General features: G+C 34.6%; 1 protein-coding gene across 1 annotated transcript in view; it reads left to right on the top strand.

Annotated features, from left to right (window-relative positions):
• LOC145332161 (glutamate receptor ionotropic, kainate 2-like) overlaps positions 1–13,854 on the top strand; it is an 82,352-nt gene that overhangs the window by 64,637 nt on the left and 3,861 nt on the right. The window contains exons 21-27 of the mRNA XM_080177114.1: positions 279–357; positions 1,040–1,075; positions 5,423–5,471; positions 7,112–7,132; positions 10,868–10,939; positions 11,471–11,518; positions 12,729–12,794. Coding sequence (XP_080033240.1) covers positions 279–357; positions 1,040–1,075; positions 5,423–5,471; positions 7,112–7,132; positions 10,868–10,939; positions 11,471–11,518; positions 12,729–12,794 — 371 coding nt within the window. The remainder of the gene's footprint in view (positions 1–278; positions 358–1,039; positions 1,076–5,422; positions 5,472–7,111; positions 7,133–10,867; positions 10,940–11,470; positions 11,519–12,728; positions 12,795–13,854) is intronic.

Raw genomic sequence — 13,854 nt, 5'->3', positions numbered from 1 at the left:
TGATAACACCCTCCTTTTCTAAAGATAGGGGAGGGGGGGGGGAGGACATGACACAGCGGGTCATACAGTTCCAATGTCATATCCCTGGTGATTCATGTACATCCCCAATGAAGATAAACAAAATCACCCCTTCAAAACTATTGGTTCAGATGTTTTTACACTTCACTTAATGAGCAATTCAATTAAATACTAATTAGGTACCCAAAGTATTTCAGCCAACGAATAACCAAACGGGAAAACAAAACTTTGGTTAGTAATGGTGTACTAATGTTATCTAGAAAATGCGGAAGATTTGGCGGATCAATCAGATATTCATTACGGAACTCTGGCGGACGGATCTACGATGACATTTTTCAGGTACAGTTTACCTAGCTCAGGGGCTGCCATTCAGCCAATTAATTCCATTTGAACTTTTTTCATGAAGCTGAAGGGAAATGGGTAAAAAGGGGAGAAATAAGAGAACAGGGTAGTGGGGAAATTTTCACTTAGAGTTATTTGTCTGAATCACATTCTTCAGTCCCTGGCCTAGCTAATAAATATAAAACCCAGACAACTATCTAGTTCCAGTGATGAGGACCTTTTTTGTCTGCTCGTAAATTACTTTCTGCTCTTTTGTAACGAATTGGCTGTGTTAATATTTCTGACGCTAATGGCTGAAATTAAAAGACCCAATAAAAAGACGGCAAAGGGTTCTCACCTCGTGCCGACTTTCAAATATTTAACCCCTGTCCCATCAATTCTTTAGTGCCTAGCTTTAGATTTTAAGGGATAACACAATAAACGATAAATTAATGTACATCCCAAATGATAATATTATCCTCTGTGAAGATTGATTATTATGTTGGTTGAAAAGTCTGATTATTACCTTTATCCAACAGATTGATATTAAAACAGTTTTTAAGCCAACTAAAATTAATACCTGGATAAGTTGCCCTAAATAGGAGAACTTTATAATTTAACTGGTTAGCTTAATCTTGACGGACAAACAAAAATAAACTTATTCCATTATATTAGAAAATAAAAAGAATTTATCTTTTAGGGATTCAAAAATTGAGACATATCAGAAAATGTGGAGGTAAATTTTCTTCCTAAAACCGAGACTCTGCAACTAAGGTCGGTCTGTCTGTCTTTTTGGTTGTTTTAATTATAGGAATTGATTAATGATTAATTTTTATTGTTTATTCTCTTTTCCTTTTATGTTTTAATCTCCTATTATTACTTAAAAATTGAGAATTATTCAGGGGCTTTAAGGGAAAAGACAACGGAATAGAAATTGATGTACATTCCCGATAATAAATAAACATGGTTACAAAGTTTCTATAAATTAAAATATTGTACTCTGCTAGTTTGAACCAACCAATAAAAGTTTTTTTAAGCCAAGAAATGAGAGAATTTGTTTATTACTCTTTGGTTACTAGTATAATTTGCAGTCAAATATTACCTTCATCCCTGGTATTATTTATTAAGTAACCAGCCCCTGCCTTAAATATTTAATCTTTACAAATACATAGATGGTGTTTGTTTTCAACTTACAATTAAAGTGAATTTGCCCTTTTTTATCCACAGCAAAAAAATTACTGTTGATTTGAGAGAAGTTTTGTTTTGATAAAATATTAATAAGAAACATATCAATTTACAATCTCTATAACATGGTAAAAACAGAGAATTTCATATGGTTACACTATTTCATTACTAATAGGTACGCTTTGATTTCAAAATACTAACATGTACTGTACATGAATGCACATAAGAAAATATATCGTTTTCTGTAAAACAAAATTCAAAGAAAAAATCATGTAAAAAACTACATTTTACATAGCTAATAGGCATATTTCTTATATTTCTTTTTTTTCTTCAAAACTTGTAATTTTTTGCAAATTTACTCTACAACTAACTGTGACTGTCCGTCAGTCCGTAACGCTATGGGTAAAGTCAGAAATGCGATTTTTGCAGCTGCTATTGAAAACTGAAATTTTCAGTGATAATGTGGTAGGGTGAAGGGTTTCAACCCTACAACGCGAGTTCGATTCAAAAGAGCCCCTAGTCTTAAGGATTCTATCAATAAAGAACTACAAGTAGTTACTGTTTAAGAGATATATTTGAACTGAATACACATACAACAAAGTTAATAGCTTATATACAAAACAGATTACAAATGGGTTAGGTAGAGAAGGGTGTGGGGGAGATGGGGGGAAGCCCCATCCAGGTGAGCAGTAGAGTGGTAGGCTCCCGTAGGGGGTAAGGTAGACGTCTCCCGGAAAAGGGTAGGTTGCTGGGGGCACAAAGTGGAGAGGGGAAGCGCCCCTCCCATTATCAGCGGTGTATAAGTTGACTGCCGTCTCTGATGTGCAAACAATGACCAAAAATGGGCTGGCTAGAATTGTGATAACCTGGGGATTAGCGTCTGGGTGTTATTTGGTAAACACGGAGCATCGCATACTCTGGAAAAGGCTTGTCCGTATGCCGCCTACCACAATGATTCTTATAACACATTATCATTTAGTCTATAATTTTTTTTTTCCTTCTGTATGTCGCTCAAGCTTCAAAAGACACAAACCTTATTTTAAAAGTTTCGTAATTTTCTTTAAGTTTTTGCAACTTATCTCTCTTTCTTATTGTTGTTATGACAACTAAACATCTAACTTATCCGTTTGTCATTCCATGATTTTTGTACGCATATTGTCATCATTGTTTTATTAAAACTCCCAAATGATAATTTTCAAATAGGGGGAAATGATGTTTTTATTAGGATATGAGTTTCTTTGGTATTAGATTTTCAACTAGGGCAGTTTCAGTGGCTGCAATCTTAGCATTTAAGAGATTTTCTCGTATTCATGCTGTACATGATTTTTTATTATGGCTTGACAATGACCGGTTCTTATCCATACGAAAAAACTATGTCTAGCATCGTATTATAATATCCAGTTTTCTACGAATATAGAAATGTACAATCATAAGATTAAAACAAGTTTTTTAGCCGGTGCCTCCGGCACCTCGGGGCCAAAAAAACTAGTTTTAATCTTATAATTGTACATTCTATATCCGCGGAAAGCCGTTTATAATACGATACGAGAAATAACTATTCCAGTATGGCTTTGAAACCGATCATTGTCAAGCCATAATGAAAAATCATGTACAGCATCGTATTACGGACAATTCTCCACCAATATTGAAAAAAAATTATAAAATTGATACCAGTTTTGTTATACGGGGACTTCGGCCATTACATTGCTGGTTTAATCCTATGATTTTTAATTTAATATCCCCGGAAAGATGTCTATAATACGATGCGAAATATAACTATTTCGCCATTTTTTGTATCTTACAGTAAACTGTGTCAGAGCGTTGTTTTGACTTTTAAATATTAAATGCTTTGTTACTCCTTGTTTTTCTTTGTACCTTCTGATTTGTTAATCTTCGCTTTTATGGGTGTTGTTATCCTTGTTCGCTCTGAATTTTGTAGATATCCTATTATATAAAGTAGTAAGCGTTTTTTGTCTGTCCCGAAGGATCTTGCTAACCGCTGAACCGATATTGTTCTCCTTTATAGTGAAGCTTCTTATAGGTCCTGGGGAGGTTTTAAACTATTTTGGAGAGGGTGTCTTCACCCCCCTCCCCCTAAAAATATTCTTTAAACTCTTTTGAAACTCAAATTTAAAATGGTATGAGGTCAACTTTTCCCCCTCCTACCAGTTCTCCTAGAGGCTTCTAGGTGCGTAGCCGCTAGTATGATAAATAGTATCTCGTCAATACAAATAGAAAATTTATTCTTTTCATCTTATTACATTATACATTTACTAGTGCGTTGCTTCGCCCTCAGATTATAGGGGAAGTTGCAAGAGGGTCCAGAAAATATTCAAAAAACACCCAAGACATTTATATAGCTTCCCTGAAAAATGCAATCCATTCAGACCAGTATTTTTCAAGATCTTAAGCTTCAAACGAAAAAAATTTACTATTTTATGGCGGTTAATCCCCTTGAAAGCTCTAAGGACGCTTGAGGAAACTATAAAGGGATAATATGTAATTCATTCACCCCTCCCCACTTTTGAAAAGAAAAGGTAAAAAGGGGGAATTTTTTAGGTGCAATTTATCTTGGAAGGGGTGGATGTGCCATCTCAAAAACGTTCTATACACCTATGAAAACTTCATTGTCAAGATCCTTCGCTACACACACAAAGTCATCCTGTTACTTTCTGTTTTAATAGCGGCTACGCCCCTAGAGGCCTATATAAGCACTTAAGGGTTTAACTCCATTGTTATTTTGGTTTTAAAAAGAAAAACTAAACCCCCGGCGCTAGTTTTTTTTGGGGGAAGGTAGAGGGGGGGGGGGGACTTTGATAAATTGATTATTCAGATATGTTCAGTATAAACTTTGTATCCAATAACCTACCCTAAAAAATAAGACAAAATAGATAAAGAAGGTGTGTTTATGGCCTCTAGTTCAAATTAAAGGAATCTGTCAAAATCCGTTTTAATTAAATCAAAAAGTTGAATCGTCAATTATGCACAAAATTAACTCAATTTTAAATCAATTTCAAGTAAAGTTAAGCGTAGAAAAATGAAATTTGGACCAGTTTAGATTTGGAATTTATTCGTGGTAAATACAAGTTTATTATTGGTAGTCAGATTTCGAAAATATTGGATGATTTAACATTTTCTTATCCCTTCCAAAACTTTCTTTTTAGTAGCAAAGCTACTCTACAATTTATTTTGTTGGTCCTTCCATTACTTTGCAATGAATTGAGCTCGAGTTCTTCAACCATAGAGTGTTAAAAACTCAAAGTGTTCCAATAATCAATTATAAACTCTCATTAAACAAGGATGACAACATCCATAAAAGCGAAGCACTGAAACGGTAGGACAAAAGAGCATTAACACTTGTATAGTCTCAAAACTGAATAATCAGAATATAAATTTATAAGAGTGGAAGCAAAATTGTAAGTAAATTTGATGAAAAATTGCTTGATGCAGGATAATATTTAAGGACATACTAACATTTTTAGGACTTGATTATAGAGTTGCTTTGCTTATGATATTGTACTTTGTTGTCCCAGGAAGCAGTGTACCAAAAATTCGATCAATCGGATAATTAGATCATGTAAAATTTTTTTGTTAAAAAAGTGAAAAAAAAACATCATGTTGAAAATAAACGTACGGACATTTTGTTAACGATTATAGAGTTGCTACTGTTTCTAAATCGTTCCTAACTACTACAGGGATCACCATGCAAAATTTGAAATCGATAGGACAATTCTAACTTGACTAAATTAATGAAAAAAGCTATCCGTCACGGACGGACGTACGGACCGACCCTAATTAGAGAAAAGCTTCGCTTTTAACAAAACTATAAGAACCATCATTCCATTTTTGGTTATGGAATGAATTAAGTTGTTCATTGTAATCCATATTTTATTTTCAGATACATGGAGAGTAAGAAGCCAAGCGTATTTACACAAAGTTATGAGGAAAAATAAAACTTACAAAACTCGCTTACCAGAGTTATGTGTTATCATACAGGGTTCAAAAAGGATAAGACAATGGCCGATATATTGATGTACATCCCCAATTACTTCTTGTGTAGAGTACAATTAGTGGTTGAAGCGTTTGGATACTCAACTTACGGAACAAACTTCTGACAGACAAACAGACAGACAGACAGACAGACAGACAGACAGACAGACAGACAGACAGACAGACAGACAGACAGACAGACAGACAGACAGACAGACAGACAAACAAACAAACAGACAGACAGACAGACAGACAGACAGACAAACAGACAGACAGAAAGACAGACAGACATACAACCTAACAAGACTAGAATAGAGGCAGCGCTACCAAAATCCATTAACATTTTTTTTTAAACAACAGAAAATCTATAGTTAGCACAGCAATAAAAAAATAATATAGAAATAAATATATTTGGGGCATTTTTTTAGTAAGATTGGAGCAATACATTCTTTGAGGATGTTTGCATTTGGCGAAGGATCTCGCTAAACCCATATTGTTGTTCTTTACAATAAAACTTGTTATAGGTCCAGGTCAGGTATTTGGGGAGGATCATCACCCTCTCAAGAGACATCGTTCTATGATAAAAATACTTTACTCCCCCCCCCCCTTGTTATTTAATTTTTAAAAATATTATTTTAAAGGTCCACTTAACCCTCTCCAACCCCCCTTCATTCTAGTGTCTCCATAGGCCCTTAGGAAGGGCAACTAGTAACAAACAACGTGTGAGGGGGGGGGGGGAGAAGGTCAAAGATTGAAGTTAGGGATACTGATAACTTTGTTTAGTCATAGAAACTGTACTGAAAACAAAAGGGGATAGTTCAATAGCAATTTTGATGCCAACACTGATGATTTTTATTTTTTTTTTAGTGAAGCTAATTTATAAGTAACAGTGTCTGTCTGTCTTCCAGTCTGTCTGAAAAGCAAAATTATCTCTCTCTGTCTCTTTTCAAATAAGAAATAGTTATATGTTTGTATTATTACTAATAATATTGATTTAATTGTCCTCTCCCTCCTGATAAATATAAAGATAAAAAATGGGTCCTAAAAAATCTATGAAAAGTATAAAATATTATATTTATTCTGACAAAATCATTAAATGTATATTTAAAATTGGGCAATTAAAAACTAAAATAGCACCACATACTTTAATACAACACTATCGGCTTCGCCCCTAGCCTCTAGGGGCTTTACCCCAAGAGGTTTAAACTTTAATCAACCTATTTTTGTGTTATTTAGATTTTAAAAGAAAAAGTTAAACAAAATTTTTTTTTTTTCTGGGGGGGTTTAGTCGACTTTCCCTTTTTGATTTTAGGTTTTAAAAAAAAATGTTCCAACCACCCTGAAAATAGTTTAAAACCATCCCATGACCAGTAGGTATATTCCCTAAAGCGTAGAACCCAATCGGTTCAGTGGTTACTGAGATCTTAAGCTTCAGACAGACAGACAGACATCGTACTACTTTGTATTATAGATTATGTTGGAATTGTCAGTGAGGAAAGAGGGCACCTATAAAGATGCTAAGCATCTAAAAAAGATTTCTAATTCAGTACACAGTGTTAATATGAAAAGTTAAAGTTTTGTTTAATCTTATCAGGAAGGTGTCAGGAGAGTCTTAGAGGTAAGGTTTATTTTATGTAAACAAGCATGAAAATATTCTTATAATCATATCTCCACAATTCAGGCAGTCAGACAAACGCACATTAAAAGATAAATAGGAACAAAGCATTTCATTTTCATATTGGGTCAAACACTTTACAAAAGTTAAAGAAACACAAATTTAATTATAAAAAGCAGAAATCCTTAACCATTTGACAGTGGAGATTTACAAATACTTAATAGGAATAAGGCTATTTTCAATTTTCTACAGTAAAAAAGATCTTTTTAAGGTAAGATGTTAAAGTATTTTATTTTAAAGCGAAGCTTTTCTATAATTAGGTTCGGTCCGTACTTCCGTCCGTCCGTCCGTCACAGACGGATAGCTTTTTTCGTTAATTGAGGCATGTTAGAATTGTCCTATCAATATCAAACTTTGCATGGTGATTCCTTTAGTAGTTAGGTACGATTTAGAAAGCGTAGCAACTCTATAATCATTACAAGAATGTCCGTACTTCCATTTTAAATATGTTGATTTTTAAACTTTTTTTAACAACAAATTTTTATGTGATTTAATCATCTGATTGATCTCATTTTTGGTATGTTCATTCCTGGGACAACAAAGTATAATGTTATTAGCGAAGCAACTCTATAATAAAGTCCTAGAATGTAAGTATGTCCATAAACATTATCCATTATCAAGCAGTTTTTCATCAAATCTACTTACAATTCTGCTTCGACTATTATACATTTATATTCTGATTATTCAGTTCTGACACTACATAAGTGTTAATGTCCGTTTGTCCTACCGTTTCAGTGCTTCGCTTTTATGGATGTTGTCATCCTTGTTTAATTAAGAACACTTTTTGATCAATAAATATTATTGCAAAAAAGGTCCTTACTGACAGAAAACTTGAAGGAATATTGGCGTATTCCTTAATGTAACTGTTAATCTCCCCCCCCCCCTTATTTATTTTTGAAATACACATTAATTAAGGAAGAGAGAGGGTATTGTAATTCGTTAGTTTTTTCTTTGGGGCAGTTTAGATTACTCCCGGAGGGTTAGGGTACCGCAGATATAAGCTTGTATGGTTAGAACTACACTTAAAGGTTAGACATACATAGAGAAATATACTTTACCTTTTAATATATTCACTTATATTATATCCATTCTAACATGTATCCCAAAGGTTAAAATTTAGCTGAAACTTTATTAAGTTCTGTCGTTGTTTATATTCTAAGAAACATGATTACATAGTATTGTCAATGAAATAAGGATGACAACATCCTTAATAACATAGCTTAATATCAGTAAGTTAGTAAATTTAACCTAAAGTAGAATTGTTTCTAATATTCAACATTATTTAGAAGTTGTAACAAAGCTTCTGTATAATAAGGGATACTTAGTATGGACGTACTTACATTAAAATAAATTTTATATATACTATACTAATATCAAACTGCCTAATTGTCTAAGAAAGTTTTATAGTATGCTTAATACGGTCATACCATTGAATTCAAGATTTGATCATAAGATGCTTAGGTTGGCATGATTGTCCCAGATTGAAATCACTCTTTTTTCTTGGTAAGTGTATATCGTCAGTAAGGAAATATGTAAATTATACAGTTATAGAGATGCTAAGCGCCTGCAAGAAAACATTAGAATCAGCAGAATTTATCACTAAACTTTTACAACAAAATAGTGTTCATTTACTTACGCTCATGTGTCAAATTATCAAAACTAAGAATAGTTATTTATCACATCGTTTTATAGACAGTCTAAAATCAATTTTGTTAGCCTCGAGGTGCCGAAGGCCTGGGCTAACATTCTGGTTTTTCTAAAACCAATATTTGTGAAAATTGTCAGTAATACGTTGCTATACATGCTTATTCAGAATGGCTTAGAACCGTTTTTTCCAGCGGATATTATTTCATCACACAAACTGACTTTTTTGCCCCCAATTTGCATCACTCTTCTTACTATTATGTTTTTTTTGTGCATGTGAAACCAAGGGGAAAGGGGATAATGTGCTGTTTATTATTAGTCCCCAAAGTTTTATGATTACTTGTTCTTCGTTGGCTTAACAACTTTGGGGACTTTTATTGAATTTTGATTAATTGTTTCATTAAGTTATGTGTCCTAACGTTTCAACCATTAATTGTAATCTACAGAAGGGGTAATTTTTTGTGTCATCATTTGGGGATGTACATTAATTTATCGGCCATTGTATCGTCCTCTGATATGAAAGCCTATTTGTGTATGGTATTATGTGGAAGTGAGTACACACTATTAGAAAACTTGCAACAAATTTCAAGAAATATGTAATGTTATTATTTTCTTTTCTTGCTTTTCTGTCTCAATTTTTTAGTGTGGTAGTGTGGTAACCGCCTCGGTTTAATGGCCGTTACCCAAGTTCAAATGATTACGGCAGTGCGAACAGACGTGGACACGTATAATTATAGAGAAGCTGAGCTTCTCTAGCTATCACCAAATAACAAACAGAATCTATTCAGATGTTACTTTATTCAGAGTCTAAAGTTTACTAAAGATATACAACATAATATAAATGCATATGGATTAGGAATAGAGATAGTCAAAAGTAAATTATAATAGTTAAACATAGATAGTTGCAATGGTTAGGTAGATGGCTATTCCTGTCCGGGGGAGGCAGGATAGCGCATGGAACAGCACAATAGGTAGATAAGAATAGAGGGGTTGAGTGGTAGGTCTGGGTACTAAAAGGGAAGGTTTGATGATTACTGTGACAACAATAGTCTGTGTGGGTGGTGAATCTATCTGGTGAAAGAAGGCTTAGAACCCCTATCCTCAGGGCTGAGGTGGTGCTGATAACTTGGTGGTTGAAGGGGAAGGGTCCGGTGCTCAAGAAGGGGGAGGGAGGGGTCACACCCCTCCCTCCACTTGCAGGACAACTGAGAGATGAAATCAATACCAGTATCTTGCATATTTGCAGGTGGCTTTACAATTGTAGAATAACAGGATTAGCTGGGTGCATAGCATCACTATAATATCTTGGTTTCCGTCGAGCATACCACAGTATCATTAAAGTAAAAGAATATAGGGGTCACTTGATATATACACTCTACACACGGGGTGGGGACCCTGTGCTGACTTTCAATTAGGTCTTTGAATATCAGCTAATAGCATCGGAAATATTAACACAGCTCAATCCCTATAAAAACGAAGAAAGCAGTTTCCTAGCAGAAAAATTTAACTTTAGTATCTAGGGGCTCTGTATTTAAAGAATATTTGGGGGGCAAATGGAGAGGTTGTCAATTTTATGATGTGTAGCCCCCCAACGACAGCTGAAAACCACTTATAGGATTCGTGATTTTTTTTTCAAATTAATTTTGTTATTGGTATAAGATGGTTGTTACCTGATATAATACTAGCGGCTTCGCCCCTAGCCTCTAGGGGCTTTGCATTTAGAGGTGATAAAAAAATGGGGGGGGGGATTTTTTGTTTTTAGGGGGGTTGGGGGTGTCCCACCCCCTCAAAAAATAGCCTAAAACCACCACAGAACCAGTAGGTATATTCCCTGAAGAGTAGAATCCGATCGGTTTAGTGGTTACCGAGATCTTAAGGGACGGACGGACGGACAGACAGACAGACGGACAGACATCGTTCTACTTTGTATTATAGATATATATTAATCTTTATTTGTCTGATTTGTTGAGCTTAGCTTTTATGGATGTTGCCATAATTGTTTATATGTTTTTTTTACTTATTTTATTATCTTAGGGAAATTATGCTTTTCTGTGTGAATCCGCCATGTTGGATTATTTTGTACAGAAGGATTGTAACCTAACTCAGGTAAATTAAATAAAAAAATAGAGTTCTAATAACGGAATAGTAGTGTTAGAGGAAGTTAAAGGGTTCGGCAGCCGCGCGTAAACCGCCTGTAAGCCTAAGGATATCAAACTTTTTCTATTATTAAAAATCAGCAAGAAGTCTACACCTGTCCCAAATATGGCAAACCCTCCTTGACAAAAAAATCAAAGCATAGAAACAGGTTAAAATTGGAAGCTTCGTCGCGACTCTAAAGCTCTGGTTTCCAGTTAATAATTTTGTGCTGTTATTGTAGACTGTAGTAGGGGCATATTGTCAATCATATACGCTAAAGCACCGTGATATTTTTATATGATCCACTAAGATATCCCCCCTCTTCTCCCGCCACTCCAAAGAAGATATAACTAACATACATTTTTTTCAAAATAAGATTCCAATTATAACTATATGACTAAACCAAGGCCATAATGCAAAAAAAATATCAAGGTAAACCATGATTGTTTTTAATGAATTTGAATTTAATGAACAGTTTTAATTTTGATTCATAAAATTTAGATTGGTGGTATTCTGGACTCAAAAGGATATGGCATAGCTACTCCAAAGGTAGGTTTTTGTTTTATACTAGCGGTTACGTCCCTAGAGGGATATCCTTATACTAAAGTAACAGGATGTTTGTCTGTGTGTCTGTCTGTGTGTACAGAAGGATCTCGCTAACCGCTGAACCGATCGGGTTCTCCTTAACAGGGTAGCTTCTCATAAGTCCCGGGAAGGTTTATAACTATTTTGGGGGAGGGTACCACCACCCTCCCAAGAGAAATGACAAAAAAATCAAAAAAAAAATTTAATTTAGGGGAGACTTCAACGTCAAATAAGGTGGTATCGTACATAAAAAATTAACTTTAACAAACAACAACATTTAAAGTGCCACTAGAGGCCTCTAGGGGCGTAGCCGCTAGTAGGGGATATAGTATACAGTATACTAGCGGTTTCGTCCCTAGCCTCTAGGGGCTTTGCCCCAAGAGATATAATTACATCTTCTATTACCTACCCAGCAGAAAAAAATGCAAATGGATCGAAAATTTTCGCACCTACCCAGCAGAAAAAATAACGAATTCGCAAAATTCGCACAATTCGTAAAAAAAAATTTGAGGGGGGTTGGAAGTGTCCCACCCTCCAAGAAAATAGCCTAAAACCACCACAGGACTAGTAGGTATATTCCCTGAAGAGTAGAATCCAATCGGTGCAGTGGTTTTATAAAATTGCCTAATACATATTTCAATTTTGATTACTTGTATTTTACAGTATATTTTTCTTTTTTCTTTAAGAAATTATCAGCCCAAGGTTTGTACTATATATATAGAAATAGTAAATTTAAAAATAAAACAGCTTAAAACTATGTGAAGCTTCCCTTAAGAGAAGATCTCAATCAGTTCAGTAGTTATTGAAATCCTAAGCTAGATGCAAAAAAAACTTACTACTTTGTGTAATAGGATAGATACAAATATCCATGTATTAAATATTCATTGTTGGTAAATGTCAAATGTTTCAAAATTGAAAATATTTTTGCATATGGAGATTGAAAATTTACAGATTGAAAGGCAAGTATGGCAAAATCCGGCGTTTTCCGTTAAAGTGCCTGTTGAAAACTTAACCTCACCCCTTTAAAAAAGTGTAATAGCTTCTATTGCATTGTCTGTGTATTAATTCGGGCATGCTAGGTAAGGTAATATTAGGCATAGCCCCTGGTAGTTAGGACAACGTTGGGCTTATGGCCTTCTGAAAATAGGTATCTTTATAAAACTTTTACCTTTAGGGTTCTAAATGGAGGGACAGAATCTCACAGGCCATTCTACTTCTACAAGAGAAAAGTATAATTCAGGTAAATTTCATCTAGGATAGTTTTTAGCCCAATACCTACAGGTACCTAATTTAAAATTCATTCAGGGAGGGAGGAGACAATGGACTGTTAATTACAGTAGTCCCCAAAGTTTTATAATAACACTTTCATATTCGTTGGCCTTTAGGGACTTGCTGATTTATGATTGGTTGTTTCATTTAGTTGTGTTTTTAAACTTTTCTACCACTAACTGTAATCTACAGAATGAGTAATTTTCTGTATCATCATTGGACTTTTTTATCGGCCATTGTCTTATCCCTAGCAATCCCTGAAAGTTATTACAGGTTTAATTATTATTTTTAAGTTCATGGCAAAAGAACCACATTGGATAAAACTGAGAGATCTTAAGAGATAAGCCATTGGAAGATTAATTGATGAACAAACCCCATTGTGATAGACAAAATTATCCTTCTTTAAATTAAGATATTGATTTTAAAGTTTGACCACCACTAGCTTGAATTAACCAATTATGATAGAATAAAAGTACCAAAAAAAAGCGATTGAGAACTATGCAGTGTAATTTGCAATACTTCGACGTTATTACCATTTTGAAGAATATTTTGGCGTTATCCTCTTTTTTTTTGTATTTTTAAAATTTGAGTACCCAACCTTCCCCCCCCCCCCCCCCCCCCGACAACGACGAACAACTATTTTAGGTTAGATTAGGATTTAGGCTAGGGAGCCGAGCGCTGCGGCTAGGCAGGCAAGGGGGCCGAGCGCTGGGGCTAGGCAGGCTAGGGAGCCGAGCGCTGTGGCCAGAGTTCATAGTTCGCTGTCGGGGGGTACTCAAATTTTCAAATATGAAAAAAAAATTTCTAAGAGGATAATACCAATATTTTTTTCTCGTTTAATTTTATTTAAGCAGGAAATATGTATATGCAGAAATATGTTTGATCCCCAGTTCTAATATTTCAATGTTTGTTTTAAATATATTCCAACCATAGAAACAAAGAGACAAAAGGCAGGTAGCCTATTTGTAAAATTCAAATCTAAAGCATTATTTTACATGACGTGCACATAGTTTTGCCAGAAAAAAAGGCCC

The sequence above is a fragment of the Acartia tonsa genome, chromosome 11 (assembly GCF_053477335.1).
Source record: "Acartia tonsa isolate MP-2025a chromosome 11, ASM5347733v1, whole genome shotgun sequence".
Lineage (NCBI taxonomy): Eukaryota > Metazoa > Arthropoda > Copepoda > Calanoida > Acartiidae > Acartia > Acartia tonsa.
The sequence above is the reverse complement of the archived record's forward strand: the minus strand, read 5'-3'. Positions and strand labels throughout refer to the sequence as shown.